Source organism: Moschus berezovskii, chromosome 25 (genome assembly GCF_049115385.1).
Source record: "Moschus berezovskii isolate FMDL1 chromosome 25, NW_MosBer_1.0, whole genome shotgun sequence".
Lineage (NCBI taxonomy): Eukaryota > Metazoa > Chordata > Mammalia > Artiodactyla > Moschidae > Moschus > Moschus berezovskii.
This window is the reverse complement of record NC_142484.1, coordinates 2,499,422-2,518,585: the sequence shown is the minus strand read 5'-3', so window position 1 is coordinate 2,518,585 and position 19,164 is coordinate 2,499,422. Positions and strand designations below refer to the sequence as shown.

The 19,164-nt window shown below is 61.6% G+C and overlaps 1 protein-coding gene and 1 long non-coding RNA gene across 2 annotated transcripts in view; one reads left to right on the top strand and one right to left on the bottom strand.

Annotated features, from left to right (window-relative positions):
* Nucleotides 1–8,619, bottom strand: part of SLC67A1 (solute carrier family 67 member 1) — an 18,693-nt gene extending 10,074 nt beyond the window's left edge. Inside the window, exons 1-4 of the mRNA XM_088832250.1 lie at nucleotides 8,371–8,619; nucleotides 6,435–6,532; nucleotides 5,137–5,297; nucleotides 4,648–4,780 (exon numbers count right to left, since the gene is read on the bottom strand). Of these exons, the coding sequence (XP_088688376.1) occupies nucleotides 4,648–4,780; nucleotides 5,137–5,297; nucleotides 6,435–6,532; nucleotides 8,371–8,619 (641 nt within the window). The remainder of the gene's footprint in view (nucleotides 1–4,647; nucleotides 4,781–5,136; nucleotides 5,298–6,434; nucleotides 6,533–8,370) is intronic.
* On the top strand, nucleotides 8,117–19,164 carry LOC148773841 (uncharacterized). The gene is made up of 4 exons (XR_016036372.1): nucleotides 8,117–8,329; nucleotides 8,736–8,896; nucleotides 18,030–18,147; nucleotides 18,563–19,164. It is a non-coding gene; the product is annotated as an uncharacterized LOC148773841 (long non-coding RNA).

The following is a 19,164-nucleotide window of genomic DNA, read 5'->3' as shown; positions in this document are numbered from 1 at the left end:
TTCCTGGGCCGGGACCTCCCAGGGCTCGTACCACTGGTCAGGGCTGCGGCAGGCCTTGAACTCCACCCCTCCCCACAGGCCCATCTCTGGTCCCCCAGCCGACGCCCACTGCCCAGGATGTGGAACATTTGGGCTTTCTGGCTGCCTGGGTTCTGGGCAAATGGGCGTGTCCATTGGCTGCCAGGTGGGAAGGGTCAGAGGACCCCGGACGCCCCTGGGAGGGGTGTGGCTGGGTTTGGACCCCACACCCCTCTCCCCCAGATGGCAGGGACACCCCAGCCCTGGTAGCCAGAGAGAAGGGCCTTTTCTTCAGGACTGTGGCCTCCAAGGCCCACACGTCACTGCTCTAGGCCTGCCCGGGCAAGGACAAAACCAGCTTTCTTTGCCAGAGGCCCCGGAAATGCGTGAGAGCAGAGGTGGCCACTTAGATGGTTATTTTGGGAGGCTAGGGACAAGCAAGGGGTGGGTCGTTGGGAGCCAGGCCCCTTCTCTGGGGGGTTCTCTCCTGTCCCATGTGGGCCGGCCAGTGACCTGAAGGGGCATAGGGCTGCTGGCAGGCCCCAGGAGGGCATGGGGCCCCCGCTGCCCGGGGAGGCTGGGGTGTCCTTCTGCACGCACAGCGCTCTCCGACTTCCCCGGACAAGATGGCAGAAAGGAGAGTGGAGGACAGGGGGAAGGTGCCCACAGTGGGGGGCTTCTCAGCGGGGACACCCTCTTGCCTCCTGCCCCCACTCGCCTCTGCTCTGTCATCCCAGACACAACTTGGGAGCCCAGTCAGCGCACCCCCCAAGTCTGCCTCCGGCCCGGACACCTCTGGGGTGCAGCTCAGGCAGGTGGGGCTCTGGGCCGTCTGTCCCCTGGCTCACTGGAGCGTTTTTATTTAATACAAACTGGGTGTGGGCCGTGAGGCAGGCAGGTTTGCACGTCTTTTTCCACTCCCTCCCTCTTATTTTCGGTCGGATAGGTTGACGGGAGACTGAACAGACAGACCCTAGAGACCCTCGAAGGACCTGGGTTGGACTCAGGGCACCGAGTCCTCTGTCCCTTCTCAGTGGCTAGCTTGCTGGGTGACCCCCTTTCCTCAGATGTGAGTGAGGGCTGGGCTCCTAGGGGCCACCCTCCCAGGGCACCTGCTTCCCGCCGGGGGATGCCTCTGGAACCGGCCACGGCTGGTCATGGCTGCCACGGGCGCTGGTCAGACGTCAGCGGCCGCAAAAACACTGCCTTTCATCCTTATCTCAGGGCCCGGAATCCGCCGATCTGACCGTATCAGGAGAGCGGGAGGCCTGTCCACCTGCCCACCTCGTGTGAGCTCTGAGCACTCATCCTCGCTGCCCGACACCATCCGACTCCCACCCCACTCTGAGGTGACCACTCCTCCTGAGCCTGAAGCTACCCTCCCTGTTGGCTCTGGGGCTCCTGGGGGGGACCACTCCCGCCAAGGCCCCCCTCAGGGCCTCCCGACCTGTGCACCCCGGTCCTGTCCCTCCTGGAGGGGCGTGGGGTCAGCTGGGCCCAGCTTCAGGTGGAGCCTGGCTATGAGGGGCTCCCAGAGTCACCAGTCACCCAGTCTGAGCTTGGGGCAGAAGCCCCCTGTCCTAGCTGAGCCCTGGCCCACTGCACTGCGGGTGGAATGGTGTCGGACAATGGATGCCTTGAGGGGCCACCCCTGACTCAGCCACCCTCTGGCTTCGAGTCCCAGGAAATGGCCCTGAAGCCATGTCCAGCCTAACCCTTCACAGTTCAGCCTCTGTGCCCGCTGAGCCTCTGCTCACACAGGTCCCCAGGCAAGCCCCCAGCTCCTTCCGCCTTTGTGCGGGCTTTCCCGGAGCCCTGTCCAGCTGACAGGTCTAAGCTGAGGTCCAACCCCACTAGTCTCAGCCATTTGCACCCCGTCCGTGGACCCCCGAGGGCCTGACACACCAGGGTCCGTCTGCAGGGCCTGCATGACCCCCGGGTGGGGAGGCAACATGGCCTCGGTGAGCCGGGGCAAGAGGCGGTGGAGCAGGCGGCCTGGCTGTCCTGAGTCGCCTTAGCCGCTCAGGGCAGCCCCGGTGTCTGCTCATTAACTCCAGGTTTTCACTGGGCTGAGAGCCTTCCATCAGCAGGGTGAGGGGCTTCCCGTCCCCTCGTCCAGGGGCTGAGGTACAGTCCTGGGGGAGACCAGCCTTCCCAGGTCTCCAGATAAGGAGGGGGTCACACTGACCGAGTCCCAGGGCCCTTTGGGCATGGCGTGGGACTGGGATCACTTAGCCCCCGGGAAGGCTGGCCAGGGACACTGAACCCAGCTTGGCCTGACCTCTAGGGTCTGTGGCTGGAGGCACTCCCAGCCCCGGCTTGGATAAGCAGCAAGCCCCCAGTGGGTCACCTCTAGGGGGACAGAGCCCTTGGGTGCTGGCCTGCGGGCTCAGCGGTATCTGTGACTGTGGGGCAGCCCCTCAGTGCCCAGAGGAGCAGGGGGTCCTGCAGAGACCCCCAACACTAAGTCCAGCCTAGGGCCTGGGCTCTGCCTGACCGCACTCTCAGCAGCGCCTGACAGGTGGCCCCTGTTTCTCAAATGCCTGAGCCGATCCCCCGGACTCTCCCCCCAACACTGCCAGGACCCAGTTGCAGTGGGCTAGGCAGGCTGGTGCTGCCCACGCCGGGGGCACGCGGCCCCCTTGGGGGAGGGGGTGGTAGAGGCCTCCCCAGGCTGCGAGGTGCCGGGCTGGGGGCCCTGAGTTGCGGAGCTGCCCCTCACCTGCTGAGTGACTCAGGGCGCAGGTCTGGGTGCTCTGCGGTAGCCAGGCCTCCCAGCCCTGAGCTGCAGGCTGGGCCTAAACCAGTTATACCAGTACCTGGCCCAGGGCAGCGGCTGCCAAGGCCACTTCCTCCCTTCACCTGCTCCCTGGTGGTGGGGGGGTGGGGCATGGTTGGGGCCTTTAGGGGCCTTTAGGGCAGGGGGCTGGGATGGGCAGGCAGAAACAGCCAGGGAGACCTCACCCCCGCTGCAGTCTCCCTCAAGCGGGAGGAGGGGTGGGAATGTGGCCTCTGCATCCCGTCTGCCCTTGCTGCAAGCTATACCGGGAGGCAGAGCAGACTGAGGCTAGCAGAGAGGCCGGACAAGGAGACGGGGTGCCGGCCCCTCCCGTGGGGCGTCGGGGTCCCGGAGGACCCCCACTTCCCGGGGTCTTGAGGGGGTACTGGGAGCTCCACTGGGGGGGCCTTACCTTCTGTGGGGCCCCGGTTTCCCCATCCATCAAAGAAAGTGCCTTAGACCTCAGGATGGAATTGGGAAGCTAGTGGAATGCCCTGGAAGGTGAGGGCAGGGATGGGGTGAATTTGGGGGCTTCTAGCAGGGGGTAGGGAAGTGAGTGGCATTTCCTGGGTTAGCAGCTATGCTGGGGACAAGGGCAGGTAAAGGCAGGAGGGATAAGGGGTGGGGGCTGGCCCGAGGAGGCCTCCGTGTGTGTGTACTCTGCAAGGTGAGCAAAGCTGCCCAGGGCCCAGGGAGGCAGGTGGCCGGGCTGGGCGGTGAAGCCGCAGCCCTGGTTCTGACCCTGACCCGCAGGGTCTGCAGGTGGGGCTGCCCCGCCCCGCCTCTCCTGACGCCCTGGGTGCTCCTTCTCACTCTCATCTCTCCCTGGGCACATCTACTGAACCAGGCTCCCCCCGAGCTGAGCAGGGAGGGAGGTGGCCCCGGCCCAGAGGGAGTCCGCCGTTGCGGGCGGTGGGTCCCGTCCTTGGCTCTCAGACCTGGACGCCCCCCGGAATCCCATCTCTTTGGGTCCTCCTGGTGGCTTTTCTTAACCCCCAGCTTCTAACATGAACTGCTGGGCCCCAGCCCTCCTCTGGAGCAGTTCCCAGGGCTTAGAAACCCCCCACTTGAGAGCATGGCCCCATTCTCCTCCAGCTCAGACGCCCCTCCAGCCCACTCGGGAACTCCTTCATGCGTCTACCGGGCACCAGACTCACCCTGGTGGGGACCCGACTCCCACGGGTAGCCCGGGTAGCAGGGACCTCAGCGAGGCCCACGGCTCCCCCAGGCCCAGCCGAAGTCCAGGCATGGCCTTGCATTCACACTTACACCCCAGCCATCCGCAAAACCAACCCAGATCCCGATGCTGTCCTCTGCCCACCACTGCCGCCTCTGGTCCAGCTGCTGCGCTCTCCCACCTGGACCAGTTCAATCCCCACCTCTGGTCTCCCTGCTGTGGCCCCAGCCCCCACAATCTCGACACAGCAGCCAGGTCACCCCGGGCCCCTGCTTGAGGGCTCCACAGCCTGACACGCTGCCCACCCCTGCTCTGTCCACTCCAGCCTCACAAGCCTCCTCGCGTCCCCCGTGTCAGGGCCTTTGCCTCCCCGGATGTCCTCCCGCCTGACATTTGAGGAATCCACGTGGTGTAGGGCACTTGCTTGTCTAAGCCTTCGGACTATGCCCACTGCATAGGCCATGCCCCTGGATGCTCACGCCCACCCGGAGGTTCCAGCAGGTTCCCCTCCCGTGGTCCCACCTGGTCAGGGTGCCCATGGGGAAACCAAGGCCTGAAGAGGCGGCGGGGCCGGGCTGAGTGCCTGGGTGGTACAGAGCCGTCTCCTCCTTGCTCGTCTGGCCCGGTACCCACACCCCGCCCGGCTGGCCAGGCCCGCGTCCCAAACACTCACCCGCACCAGCTGCTCAGGGTTCCACCGAGCAGGGAGCCGAGGATGAGACCGACACCAAAGCACAGGCCCAGCTGGCCCAGGGCCGCGGGCCGCTCCTCAGGTGTGGACAGGTCCGCGATGACCATCTGGGCAGCTGGCAGGTGGGACACGGGCTGAGCCGCGCAGACCCCGCAGGAAGCCCAGGCCACGCCTGCCCAGCGCACCCGCTCCCCACAGGCCACGCCCCTCCACTCCTGCGACCTGTCCCCTCCCTGTCGCCCCCCGCATCACCAGCTGCATCCCGGCTTGTCCCGAGGCCGCATGCTTCCACCCCGTGGAAGCGCAGCCCACCCCGCACATCACCCCTCCATCCGCGTCCAGGGCCCCTGAGGGTGGCGTCCGCCCCGCCCCCGGGTCAGGCCCCGCCCACGCCAAGCCCCCCGCGCCGCCCCCCGCCCCGCCGGTCCCCCCGGGCCCCGCCACTGGGCCATGCTGCTGAGGGCGCCCTACCTGGCAGCGTGTGCATGAGTGCGCCCGGTAGGCGCGAGGCGAAGAGCAAGGCCACGCCAGGCAGGGCCGGGACGCAGGCGGCCGCTAGGAGCAGGTAGAGGGCGGACGAGGCCAGGAAGGACAGCGTGAAGGCTGCCCGCGCCCCGCGCTGGTCTGCGAACCTGGCGGGCCCACACCCGTGACCCTCACAGGCAGGAGGCAGGGGCGCCCCTCTTCTGCCCCACACCCGCCCCGCGGACGCCGGGGAGCCGGGCGCGGAGAGGTCGGTGCGCTGTGAGGGGGCAGGAGGGCCCGGTCCCGCCTCCCTCCTAGTGGGGCCTGTTTCTCCGCCCTTCCCATGCGGCCTCTTCAGTGACCTTGGGGAGTCTGACCCACGCCGTCACTCCCCCTCCTAGTGAATAACGTGTGGATGCAAAGGGTCTGAGGGCATCTGCATGCTTTACAAGCCACTCCAGTTCTCTTGTCTAGAAAATCGCATGGACAGAGGAGCCTGGTGGGCTGCAGTCCATGGGGTCGCTACTAGCTGGACACGACTGAGCGACTTCACTTTCACTTTTCACTTTCACACATTGGAGAAGGAAATGGCAACCCACTCCAGTGTTCTTGCCTGGAGAATCCCAGGGACGGCGGAGCCTGGTCGGCTGCCGTCTATGGGGTCGCACAGAGGCAGACACGACTAAAGTGATGCAGCAGCAGCAGCTTCCCGGGCTCAAGTGGGGAGCACCCCCCACCCCCAAGACCCCTGCTCTGTCCCGTGCTAGCGGGTCTGGAGCCCTTCTCTCCCATGGAGTGACTCTGAGATCTGACTCCTGCCACGCTGATCTGTCCACGCCAGGGTTTGCAGGAGGGTGAGCCCAGGGCCCCAGAGCACCAAGATTAGTGGGAGTCCCAGCCCCCAGAATTCTCTTTTCCAGAAAAGTTGCTGGGGGAGCCCCCCAGCTCAGTAGGCAGGGCATTTATAGCCACGAGAGCCTCACCAGTTACATCCTCTCTCCAGCCACAAACCAGAATTAGTGGTGGTTATGGGTCGGGACACCCTGGGAGCAGGGGCTTAACCCAGCGCTAACAGGGACAAAGTTTGAGCAAGCTCCAGGAGATGGTGAAGGTCGCAGAGTCCAGATACGACTGAACCATGGGACAGCAAGGGTCACAGTTCATCCATGCCACAGGGGCTGCCAGCCCGCTAGCGGGCCCAGGGCAACGTCTGGGAACCCGGCATCACCCAGGCCGTGACCTCCCAAGGGCAGGCCGGGGTCATCACGGGACGAGGGCCCCCAAACTTCCCCACCCCGCTGTACCTGCCAAACACAGGCCCGCCCAGCAGCTGCAGCACACCAAACATAGTCTGCTGGTAGCCAAAGGCAACGGAGTCCAGGCCCAGCCTCCGGGACACGTACTGAAACAGAGGAGGGGCCCGTGGGAGGGGCCTGGAAGGACCCCAGCACCGGCGATCCGGGGTCCTTGGTGGGAAGGGGGACGAAGGGTAGCTCTGAGCAGGGACTCCTCAGTGAGGGAATCGAGGGTCTGGCTCTGACTGCTCCACGATGCATCTGGGGTGACCTGTGACCCTGGACTCAGCTGCTTATGTTGTAGTGGGGAGCCTGACAGGGCCTCTGGGTCCAGGCTCCAGGACTCGGAACTCGGGGAAGGCAGTGGCCGGGCCCTTTCCCTTCTTCGGGATGCACCTTGAATGCGTGAGGGCAGACCCCGTTTGGCCCCGGCTCTGCACTCGGTGTGTAAAAGCCCCTGGATCTCAGCACGTTCAGAACTGACTCCCGGTTTTCCTCTGAGACCAGCTCCTGCAGATGCTTCCACCCTTGGGGTCCCTGCAGCCCTCCTGGCTTCAGCACCTTCTCCTCTCCGGCACTGGTCCCACGGCTGCCCCAGGGCCTCCGCACTGGCCAGCCACTCCCATGTCTCCTTTAAGGCTTTGTGCAGGGTTGCCTTCTTGCGGAGGCCCCACTGACCCCAAACCTGCCACACTTCTCAGCATCCCCAGGCCCCTCCTGCAGTGCAGTCTAACGACACAATGTTTACTGTTGGTTAGTGTCACCTACACTCAGGACCACCAGCGGTGGGGTGCCCGTGATCTAGCCCGCATTGTGCTCTGCGGTATTCTGAGCTCTGAGTCAGGCACTCCGGGTACCTGTGAGCATTTGTGGAGCAGACACATGCCCCCCTGCCCCGGGAGAGCTGGTGGGAAGGGAGGTGGCGCTGGGAGCCACTCTGCACCCCGAGTTCTCAGGATTTCATGTTTGCTCATCACTCCAGCACCGGCTCTCTGAAGGGCAGCGGGGGAACTGCTTGGGGCCCTTGGCTGCCAAGGAGGGGATACAGGGCTTGGACCAGCCTGATGGAGCTGAGCTGGGCTTGGTAGGCAGGGGAGCTGGGCTTGTTGTTTGGCCAGGGACCCCCGCCATGGCTGGGCTTGTGACAAAGGCCATACCCCCTCCCACCCAGATCCCCAGGCCCGGGATACTGATGAGAATCTCCTGGGGACCTTTTCAAAGTGGCCAGTGGCTAGGGCCATGGTCCCACACGGACCAGGCAGACAGGGACCTCTGGGGCTCCAGTCTTCCAAAGTCCACTGGGAGCTGCTGCCCCAGGAGAGCGAGTCCCAGCGGGCCGGCTGTGCACGGGGGTGTGGAATGAGCAGACAGGAGTGCACGGGCGGGGATGGTGCGTGGTGGGCACCAGCGAGCCTTGGGGGCCACAGAAACCCAGGGGCTGCTGGGGGCCAGGCAGAGCCCCGACCAGGGCAGGCAGCAGGGAACCAGCCAGGTTAGTCCCGCCCTCACATCCTGGCTGGGGAGACAGAATCGATCCAAGACCATGACATACAGTGTGGGGTGTGGGCAAGCCTCACAAGGCTGGACCAACCAGGACTAGAGGGGAAGTGGCTCCAGGCACCTGGCGGGTGCTGGGGGGAGGGCCCTGCTGCGGGGGAGATCTGCGGAAGAGGCCTGAGGCAGGACTAGGAAGTGAGCCGCGCGGGTGTCGGGCTGGTGGGTGAGCAGTGCCAAGGCCCCGAGCTGGGGCAGGAGCAACAGAGCCCATGACTTGCTGCTGGGGGCCCGGAGGCACAGGCCCCCGGTGCCCCAACTGGCTTGGCTCCAGTGCAGCAAGGGGCCCCAGTGAGAGGAGCCTGGCAGCATCAGGCTGGACCGTGGGCCCCGCCAGAGCCAGAAGGAAGGTGAGGGGGACGGGCCAGGCAGCCTGGGAAAGGGTACTCACGGGCATGATAGAGAACTGCATGAAGAGGCAGGTGAGCTCCAGGGCCGCCAGCACGTATGTGAGCAGCACAACCCCTGAGCGGCCCAGGGCGCCCATTCCGCTGGGGGCCTGGCCCTGGCCCCCGGGGGCCCCGACCTTCTGCATGTTGGGCAGGTGTTGCTGGAAGACCCTGCCGGGATAAGAACGGGAGACTGCAGGAGCGGGCAGGGAGCAAAAGTCTTCCTGAGCTGGGCGAGGGTGCTGAGTCATGGGGCGGGAGGCGGGCGGCACCCAGAGGGCCCAGGGGAGAGGTCGGGGTGCCGGACTCTCAGCGGGGCCCTCCAGCCTCTCGCTGCCGAGTGACCTTGGGCCGGTCTTGCTCTCAGAGATCAAGTGTCCCTCCCGTCCTCGACGGATGACTCTGGGGCTCCGGGCACACGGCCGCCATGGAACCACAGACGGGAGCCTCCTGTCCAGCGTGGGCTGGGCTCAGGGCCTGACTTTGAGATGGAAACCGAGGCCACAGTGGTCGCTGACCACAGCTCAGGTAGGTGACGGGTGTGTGTGTGTGTTGGGCAGGTCTTCAGGCCCACAGGGCCCCGCTTCCACCGCCCCTGTGGAGCGCGTCTCAGCCTACAGCCAACTTTGCCCAGCTCCTCCACCAGGCCAGAGGGCCTTCTGGAGCGCCTGGGGGGTGGGCTGGAGGGGCCACTCAGCCTTCCAGGCCCCCCAGGCAGGGTAGCCAGGCCCTGTCTGCTCCCCACCCCTCCCACTGGCTGTAGCCAGTCTGCACTTCCATGGAGTCCTCCACCAAGTTTTGCCAAATGAACACCCAGCTGTGCAGTTGGGCCCAAGGGTCGCCTTCGGAACCCAGACCCGGGGTGGGGGGAGGGAGGTGACATCAAGGAGGGACCTGGGGCTCTGCCCAGACTTCCCATCCCTGGCTGCGGGGAACTTGCAGGGAGCGGGGCAGAGGGTGAGACCGTCAGGTCAGGGGCGCCCGGCTGGCAGGGGTGCTGGGGGGGCCCGGTACCTGCCTTCCCAGGGATTGGCTTGGGCACCGTCCTGGCGAGGTGAGCCCGCGTGGGGTGAGCTCCTGCCTGCCTGCCCTTCCGGGGCTGGGTTCAAGCCCCCGCCCACTCAGGGTGCCCTGGGACACCTACCCTCCCGGGGTAGTTCCCCGCCTCCGAGGCCAACCGGGACACCCCGCCCCCGCCCGCGACCTCCGCGCTCTCATTGGCCGAGCCCGACACGCCCCGCGGCGGGCACCGCTCCGCCCCGGGGCCCCGGACCTGTCCCCTCCTGCTTTTCTCCCGGGTCTGCGGGGGAGCGGGGAGGCGGACCGCTGGAGCAGCTCTGGGCGTCCAGTCTGGGCAGGATGGGGCTGGGGGAGGCAGGACAGGGGCTGGGAAGGATGGGCGGGAGAGGGCAACGCCTGCTCGCCCCCCCGGGTGGGGTCTGCGGAGAGCCAGAGGCGGGCAGGGACACAGGTGCCTCCTGGGAGCCGCTCCGGCCCCACGTCACCCCGCAGGTTATTGAGATGCTGGCTCTCCCCACTTTCACACTGCGGCGCGCCCACTGGCCTGGTCAGGGCCGTCAGAGCCCCCAGGTATGCAGATCCACCTGGCTTCAAGCTGTCCTTCCAGGGGACTAGCTGTGCCCCCTTGCAGTCACCCAGGGCCCCTGCCAGAGCCCTGAAAAGCACACAGACTCCCTCTCGGGTCACAGTTTCCCAGATAAATGATCAGAGGCCCACGCAGGACTCTGCTGCCCACGACCTGTCTGCAGCTCAGAGCCTGGCCAACGTCAAAACCAATGTCCCCTCTGCCGTGCCTTACTCTCAGCTCAGGCTGCTCTCGAGCTTCAGGGACCAGGAGATGTGTGGGGCAGGCAGCCTAGGAGCCCACTCTGCCTGTGTGTGTGTGGGCGCACGCCTGTGTGTGAGTGCTCGGTTCTGTCCTTGTGACCCCATGGACGGTCGCCTGCCAGGCTCCTCTGTCCACGGTGCCCAAGGAGACAGGCCAAAGTCCAGCAGTTAAGTGTGGAGTCGGGGGAGATCCAGGCCTGCTGTGAGGCCTTTCTGGGAGGGGCAAGAGGGCCCTCAGGCCTCAGGGCGATTGGCTCACGACCCCTTTTCCAGAGTGGGCCTGTGATGGCAGCAGACTTGAGTCCAAAGGCAAGGGGTGGGCAGGAAGGGGCTCCTTACTTACCTCTCCCTTCCTCCTGCGGCACACAGGACCTGTGGGTGGCACGGGGCTGGCTGGAGCAGCGGCAATCAGATCCAGCCTGAGGATTCGCCACAACAGGCTCTGTGGGCAGGGAGCTTCCTGGTCCCGAGGGAGCTGGGAAATCCATTCACTTCGCAGGGCAACTGCACTTCCTATGGACCTGCTCCCCACCCCCGCCCCCGGCCCCCCTCCCCCACACACAGAGCAGTCACAGCCTCCCGGCTGGATCTGAGCAGGGCTGGGAAGGAGGGCTTCTCAGAGGAGGTGGCACCTCTGCAGAGTCCTAAGGAAGAGCTGGAGGCGCCCCCGCCACACATAGCGGTGAGGCGGGCGTGTGCAGGCAGGAGTGTGTGCACGTGTCCACGTGTGTGGGAGAGGGCAGAGCACACCCAGTGTGCAGGACGCACAGGGAGGTGCTGTACCGATTGCCCTGACTGCTGTGCAGCCCGGGCTCCAAGCCATCCGCTTCTAGAAGCACCGCGAGCTGACGTGCTGATCACAACTGAAGGGGGCGTGTCTGCAGTCCCGCGGAGGGGCACGAGGACTCAGATAGGAGGTGGTGACGGAGGCTGAGAGTCGGAGGATGAGAGTCTGCAAATCCAGGGAAGGAGGAGCTGGCGGGGTGTCCGGGTGGTGGCCTGAGAAGGAGCCAGGGTGTGTGTGGGGGGTGGGGTCTGGAGGGGAGAACCTTCTGAGGCTCAGTGCTTGAGGGGTGGAGTCATGGCTCACACAGGTGCAGGAGGTGGGGTCTGAGCTGGGGGTGCAACAGCGTGTCTCCTGGATTAGGAGAGTATTTAGGGCCCTGATGCTGGAAGAGTGAAAAAGCCGGCTTAAAACTCAACATTAAAAAGAAAAAACAAAGATCATGTCATCTGTCCCATCACTACATGGCAAATAGAAAGGGAAAAAGTGGAAGAAGTGATAGATTTTATTTTCTCAGGCTCCCCAATCATCGCAGACGGTGACTGAAGCCATGAGATTAAAAGATGCTTGCTCCTTAGGAGGAAAGCTATGACAAATCTAGACAGTGTATTAAAAAGCAGAGCATCACTTTGCCAGCAAAAGTCCCTATAGTCAAAGCTGTGGTTTTCCCAGTAGTCACGCATGGATATGAGAACGGGACCCTAAAGAAGGCTGAGGGCTGAAGAATTGATGCTTTCACACTGTGATGCTGGAGAAGACTCTTGAGAGTCCCTTGGACAGCATGGAGATCAAACCAGTCAATCCTGAAGGTGATCTACCCTGAATATTCATTGGAAGGGCTGAGGCTGAAGCTGAAGCCCCAATACTTTGGCCACCTGATGGGAAGAACTGACTCATTGGAAAAGACCCTGATGCTGGGAAAGACTGAGGGCAGGAGGAGAAGGGGACGACAGAGGATGAGATGGTTGGATGGCATCACCAACTCGATGGACATGAGTTTGAGCAAGCTCCAGGAGATGGTGATGGACAGGGAGGCCTGGCGTGCTACAGTCCTTGGAGTCGCAAAGAGTTGGACACAACTGAGCGACTGAACAAGAGCTCTGGGAGAGAAACCCAGGAGGGAACTGATGGGGGTCTCGTGGAACTGTGCCTATTACTCTTACTCTTCCCCAAGGGCTCACCTCAATGTCACCTCTTTAGGGAAGCCAAGGAGGTTTGGGCTGGAGCAGGACCAGGGCTGGGGGCAGGCCTCCAGGAGAGCTGATCTTCCCAGCCCAGTTGCTGAGGAACCTTCCAGAATTGGAGTTTGTGACGTAGACTTTGGAGACTGCAGTCTGGCAGGGACTTCTTGGAGAAGGGGGCAGGGGCTGGGCCCTGTGTGGGTTCCGACTCCCCTGTGAGTGGGGTCCTGGGGTTGAGCCTTCAGGACTGGACCTGGCCACATCCCCAGAGGAGGTGCTGCCAGCCACCGAAGGCTTCTCTGCTGGCCTCTCGTGATGCAGGGCCCCCTGGACCCAGGGTCCAGTCAGAGGCAGGGCTGCAGAGGCCTGGAGTCACAGCTCTCACCCACTGGCTCTGCCCCACTCCCGGCCCAGTGCTAGGGTGCAGGGGCCACATGGTGGGGTTGGAGGGTCAGTCACTCCAGGGGCTCTTGCTGGCCGACAGCCACAACTGACAGAAGACAGCTTTGACAGGGAAGCACGGCACGTAGGCTGCTGGAGGCGGCGTCCAGCCCAGAGGCCTGCAGACTGGAGAGCCTGGGGCCCTCAGATGACCACTAGGGTACACTGTGTGATGGCCACGTGCTCCCGTGACCAGAGGAGAGGAGGATCAGGGGGCTCTGCTCTGGAGACCCTCAAGGAGGTGCTGATGGCCCCAGCTTGCCTGGGACCTGGGGCTTCCTATGTGCAAACAGGAACCGTCCCGGACAAGCCGGGCCACCAAAGTTATCCTGCCTCTTGGGTCCCTGGAAGCCAGACTCATACTGGGCTTTGACTGAAGGAAGGACGGGGGGACGCTGGGGTGGGGGCAGCCCAGGGGGCAGCCCAGTGGCAGAGTGGGGGTGGCATGTTTAGGTCGCAGGCCCCATCTTCACGGCCCTGGGATTCTGCAGGAACTGCAGCCTCAAGGGAGGGGTGTCCATCCAGGAGAGCCGGGGCGAGTGGCCGGGCGCCAGTGTTCTGGCATGGGGCGATGGTGGGAGGGCCGAAGCACAGCGTGGAAGCAAAAGACGAGCCTTCCAACTTCACAAGAAAGCAGGGCTCAGAGGGAAGAGCCACACGAGGCAGTACATGTGGTCGAGACGCGCTCCTCGTCACGTGCTCCAGGTGTCATGGTCCCTGAGACAGGCACAGGCCCGAGGGACTTGGAGGGAGATTTCTCTCTCTTCCCAAAGACCACCTCCTCCTGTCCTGGGCCCTCATCTCCCTCTAGAAGGGACCGCCCAAGTTCTGACCATCCATCCCACGTCCATGTCTCCCGGAACCTCCGTCCATCGGGAACTCAGCAGAGAATCCAGGGAGAAGCAGGGAGACGTCTAGGACCCAGAAGAGAAGTCACAAACCCATGCATCCCTTCTTACCCTAGAGCCCCGCCCTGGCCAGCACTGGTCCCCTCCCCCTGCCAGGACGGCAGTTTCAGGGAGCCTGGCTATTTGGGTTCCGTTGGGAGCAGCCTCGCTGACGGCCCCAGGAGTGACAAGCAGCAGTTGCCCATCTCTGCTCTGGGCACCCTGGGACCTGGTGGGTAGGGCCCTTGCTGCCTTCCACCCCTGGGCCTCTGGTTGATGTCCAGCTCGTGGGTGGCCAGGTCTCGCATGGATTTTGCGAACGGGAATGCTAGCTACGAGGGATGACCCGGGCGTCTCTGTCTGCCCCTGCCACCCTGGGACTCAGCCCTGCTGGATGAACCAGTTAACACAGCCAGGGCACAAGTGGGACAACCCCGGTCCAGGCCTTGATCTGAAGGTCAAGGAAGAGGGGCTCTGCAAGGCCATGGAGCCAACAGTGGCCAAGCGGGCCAGACCCGCTCTGCAGGCAGCCCTGCTGGGCCAGCATGTCCACGGCTTAGCCGGCCTCGACAAGCGCCTCATCCTCTCAAGCCTCAGCTTCCCCATCTGTGAAACGGTGTGTGCTCAATCGCTCAGTCATGTCCAGTGCTTTGCAACCTGCCCGGCTCCTCTGTCCATGGAATTTTTCAGGCAAGAATATTGGAGTGGATTGCCATTTCCTCCTGCAGGGGCTCTTCCTGATCCAGGGATCAAACCTGAGTCTCCTGTGTCTTCATTGCAGGCAGATTCTTTTCTAAAAAATTATATTTGTTTATTTTTAATTGATTGATGATTGCTTTACAATATTGGTTTAATTTCTGTCATTCATCAACATGAATTAGCCATAGGTGTACATATGTCAGGCCTTCCCGGTGGCTCAGTGGTAAAGAATCTGGCCTGTAGTGCAGAAATCGCTGGAGAGGCAGGTTCAGTGCCTGGGTCGGGAAGGTCCCCTGAAGGAGGGCATGACAACCCGCTCCAGTACTCTTGTCTGGAGAATCCCATGGAGAGAGGAGCCTGGTGGGCTACAGTTCATGGGGTCGCAGAGTCAGACATGACGGAAGCGACTGAGCAGGCGTGCACGCATGCATGTCCCCTCCCTCTTGAAACCCTCTCCCCTCCCACGCTTTCCCGCCCCTCTAGGCTGTCACACGGCCCTGCTCTGCGCTCCCGTTGGCTATTATGTTAGTGTGTATGCCTCGCTGCTGCGCCCTCCATTCACCTCGCCCTCCCCTTCCCCGCGGTGTCCATGAGTCTGCGCTCTGTCTGTCTCCATCGCTGCCCTGATGGCAGCACCGTCTTTCTAGACTCCACATATATGAGATCACGTACGATATTCATTTTTCTCTTTCTGACTTACTTCACTCTGTATAATGGGCTCTAGGTTCATCCACCTCATTGGAACTGACCCAGATGCGTTCCTTTTTACGGCTCTGTAGCGCAATGGCAGAGAAGGCAATGGCCCCCCACTCCAGTACTCTTGCCTAGAAAATCCCACGGATGGAGGAGCCTGGTGGGCTGCAGTCCGTGGGGTCGCTAAGGGTCGGACACGACTGAGCGACTTCACTTTCACTTTTCACTTTCCACTTTCACACATTGGAGAAGGAAATGGCAACCCACTCCAGTGTTCTTGCCTGGAGAATCCCAGGGACGGGGGAGCCTGGTGGGCTTCTGTCTATGGGGTCGCACAGAGTCGGACACGACTGAAGTGACTTAGCAGCAGCAGCAGCAGCGTAATGGCAATGGCACGCCACTCCAGTACTCTTGCCTAGAAAATCCCATGGATGGAGGAGCCTGGTGGGCTGCAGTCCGTGGGGTCGCTACTAGTCGGACACAACTGAGCGACTTCACTTTCATTTTTCACTTTCACACATTGGAGAAGGAAATGGCAACCCACTCCAGTGTTCTTGCCTGGAGAATCCCAGGGACGGGGGAGCCTGGTGGGCTTCCGTCTATGGGGTCGCACAGAGTTGGACACGACTGAAGTGACTAGCCAGCCAGCCAGCGCAATGGCAAGCCACTGCAGTACTCTTGCCTAGAAAATCCCATGGATGGAGGAGCCTGGTGGGCTGCAGTCTGTGGGGTCGCTAAGGGTCGGACACGACTGAGCGACTTCACTTTCACTTTTCACTTTCACACATTGGAGAAGGACATGACAACCCACTCCAGTGTTCTTGCCTGGAGAATCCCAGGGACGGGGGAGCCTGGTGGGCTTCCGTCTGTGGGGTCACACAGAGTCGGACACGACTGAAGTGACTCAGCAGCAGCAGCAGCAGCGTTCCACTGTATGCATGTACCCCAGCCTCTTCATCCATTCATATCCATTCATCTGTTGATGGACACCGAGGCTGCTTCCACGTCCTCGCTGTTGAACAGCGTGGCAGTGAACACCGAGGTACATGTGTATTTTTCAATTTTGGTTTCCTCAGGGTGTATGCCTAGAAGTGGGATTGCTGGGTCCTATGGTGGTTTTATTCTTGGTTTTTAAAGGAATCTCCATACCATCTTCCACAGTGGCTGCATCAATTTACATTCCTACCAGCAGTGCAAGAGAGTTCCCTTTTCTCCGCACCCTCTCCAGCACTTGTTGTTTGTGGATTTTTTGATGATGGCCATTCTGACCAGCGTCGGGTGATATCTCATGATAGTTTTGATTTGCATTTCTCTAATAATGAGCGATGTTGAGCATCTTTTCATGTGTTTATTGGCCATTCATATGTTTCCTTTGAAGAAATGTCTGTTTAGGTCTTTTGCCCACTTTTTGATTGGGTTGTTTGCTTTTCTGCTATTGAGTTGTATGAGCTGCTTGTATATTTTGGAAATTAGTTCTTTGTCAGTTGGTTTGTTTGCTATTATTTTCTCCCATTCGGAGGGCTGTCTTTTCACCTTGTTTATACTTTCCTTTGCTGTGAAAAACTTTAAGTTTAATTTATTTTTCCTCTTATTTCCATTATCCTAGGAGGGGGGTCATAGAGGATCTTGCTATGATTTCTGTCATATGGTGTTCTGCCTGTGTTTTCTTCTAAGAGTTTATAGTTTCTGGTCTTATATCTGGGGGCTTCCTTGGTGGCTCAGTAGTAAAGCATCTGGTTGCAGTGCAGGGGCTGAGGGAGATTTGGGGGTTTGATTCCTGGGCTGGGAAGATCCCCTGGAGGAGGGCAATGGCAACCCACTCCGGTATTCTTGCCTGGAGAATCCCAGGAACAGAGGAGCCTGGCGGGCTACAGTCCACGGGGTCACAGAGAGTCAGACATGAGTGAAGCGACTTAGCACACAGCATGCGTGGTTTCACATTTAGGTCTTTAATCCATTTTAAGTTTATCTTTGTGTATGATGTTGCGAAGTGTTCTAATTTCGTTCTTGTACACATAGCTGTCCAGTTCGCCCGGCACCACTTATTGAAGAGACTGCTGCTGCTGCTGCTAAGTCACTTCAGTCGTGTCCGACTCTGTGCAACCCCATAGATGGCAGCCCACCAGGCTCCCCTGTCCCTGGGATTCTCCAGGCAAGAACACTGGAGTGGGCTGCCATTTCCCTCCAATGCATGACAGTGAAAAGTGAAAGCGAAGTCACTAAGTCGTATCCGACTGCTAGTGACCCTACGGTCTGCAGCCTACCAGGCTCTTCCGTCCATGGGATTTCCCAGGCAAGAGTACTGGAGGGGGTTGCCATTGCCTTCTCTGATTGAAGAGACTACCTTTTCCCAATTGCATATCTTTGCCTCCTTTATCAAAGATAAGGTGCCCCTAGGTGTGTGGCTTTATCTCTGAGCTTTCTATCTTGTTCCATTGGTTTATTCTTCTGTTTCATGCCAGTACCATACTGTCTTGATGACTGTAGCTTTGTAGTATATACCTGAAATCAGGTAAGTTGATTTCTCCAGCTCCATTCTTTCTCTCAAGACTGCTTTGGCTATTTGAAGTCTTTTGTGTTCCCATACAAATTGTGAAATTTTTTGTCCTAGTTCTGTGAAAAATGCCATTGGTAATTTGATATGCGGGCGGATTCTTTACTGCTGGGCCAAAGGGGACAACACTAATTCCTCCCTCGTAAGATACATATGCGGGTTTAACGGAGCAATTTGCACGAAGTTGTGTGGCCAGGGGTGGCTGCGTGGCACAGAGAGGGTGTCCTGCCAGCAGCAGCTGGGTCCCAGCCAGGGCTACTGCTGAGTGCCGGGCACGTGTGCAGTGGGTTGGACGGCCTGAGCATTAGCTGGAGGCCCACCAGGCATGGCGATCTGCATCCACAGTTACCACTGGGTGGGGCGGGGTCCCAGCTGCTTGTTACGTAAAGACTGCTTCATCCTGTCTGATGGTTTATTGGGGAACGGCACGTGACTGGGTGGCACAGATGCTTTTGTTGGGGTCTGAGTCACACTGCCAGCCCGTGTCCCTGGGCTCGGAGTGAACGTCCAGGTTTTATTACAAAGGCAGCCAGTGGGTTCCTCAGGGCTCAGCTGTGCCTTGCCCTTCCTCTAGGTCTGGAGGGAGAGACCCACCAGGAGGCTGCTGGCCCTTCTCAAGTAGGGGCTGCTGGGCCGGGCACACAGACACGGCCCCTGAGCCTCTTCGGGAGCCACGCAGATGAGAAAGTGAGGTACGGAGCGGTCACCTGTTCTTCCTTTGCCCCAGGAGGAGGCGGTCACTCTGCCCAGCTCCGAAGCCCACAGATCTCCCCCCGCCCCGTTCCTCCTGTCGTGTGACGCCTACCAGCAGGGAGTAAAGTGGCGAAGGTGGAAAAGCCAGATGCCACCCGCAGGAATCCGGGTCCCCCAGGACCCTGGGGGCAGCTATGGCTGGTGGCCAGACTCCCTGATCCCCAGCAAGTGCCTGCTGCTTCTCACCTGCCACCTGAGCTCCAAAGTCACGAGGCACTCCTGAGTGCCCCCTCCTTCCGCCTGCCGCCACCCCAGGCTCCTGGAACCCTCAGACCTGGCCTCGCTGGGGCCCCCAACCCCCGGCCTGGGGCCCCGTCATTACCCGCTTGACTGCCTTTCTCACCTCCTTCCCAGGCGCTGGCACCTGCCTCCACCACTCAAACCGCAGGAGCCTGGACCCCCAGCTAGAAACCTCCGGTGCTCCCTTGTGCCTTCAGGATGAAACCAGTCCTGAGCCAGACGGAGCCCCGGGCCCTGCGAGCCAGCCCTCTCCAGCCCCCACCCAGCCCATGCCCGTCCCCGTCTGTGGGGCACCAGCCGCAGTGGGCTGGGAATGCCCAGCCCCTTCCCTGCCTGGGGCCCCCTCCCTTCCCAAGTGCCTCCTCCTCGTCCCGGACCTGGAGTGGCCCCTGCTGGGGGCTCCTGCTGGAGCCCGTGTCTCCCCCTCATTGCACGACCCCTCCCCCCGGTAGCTGTGGAGGTTCAGGGCTTGTGCCTGGCTGTGGGTGGCTTGGACGCGGATTGCAGGCCTTCCCTGGCGGCTTGCAGGTTTCCCTCAGGGTGTAGGCTTATTTTCGGGTGTGGACAGCTGATGGAGAATGCGGGGCACGCACACCCTTTCAAGCTTGCGTCTTATCTGCTTCTCCCCAGCCAGATGCTCCCGCCTGAGGCCCGCATGTGCCCACATGGCTCCAGGCCCTGGCTCCCAGCCCAGAAACGAGAGTTACGATTACTGA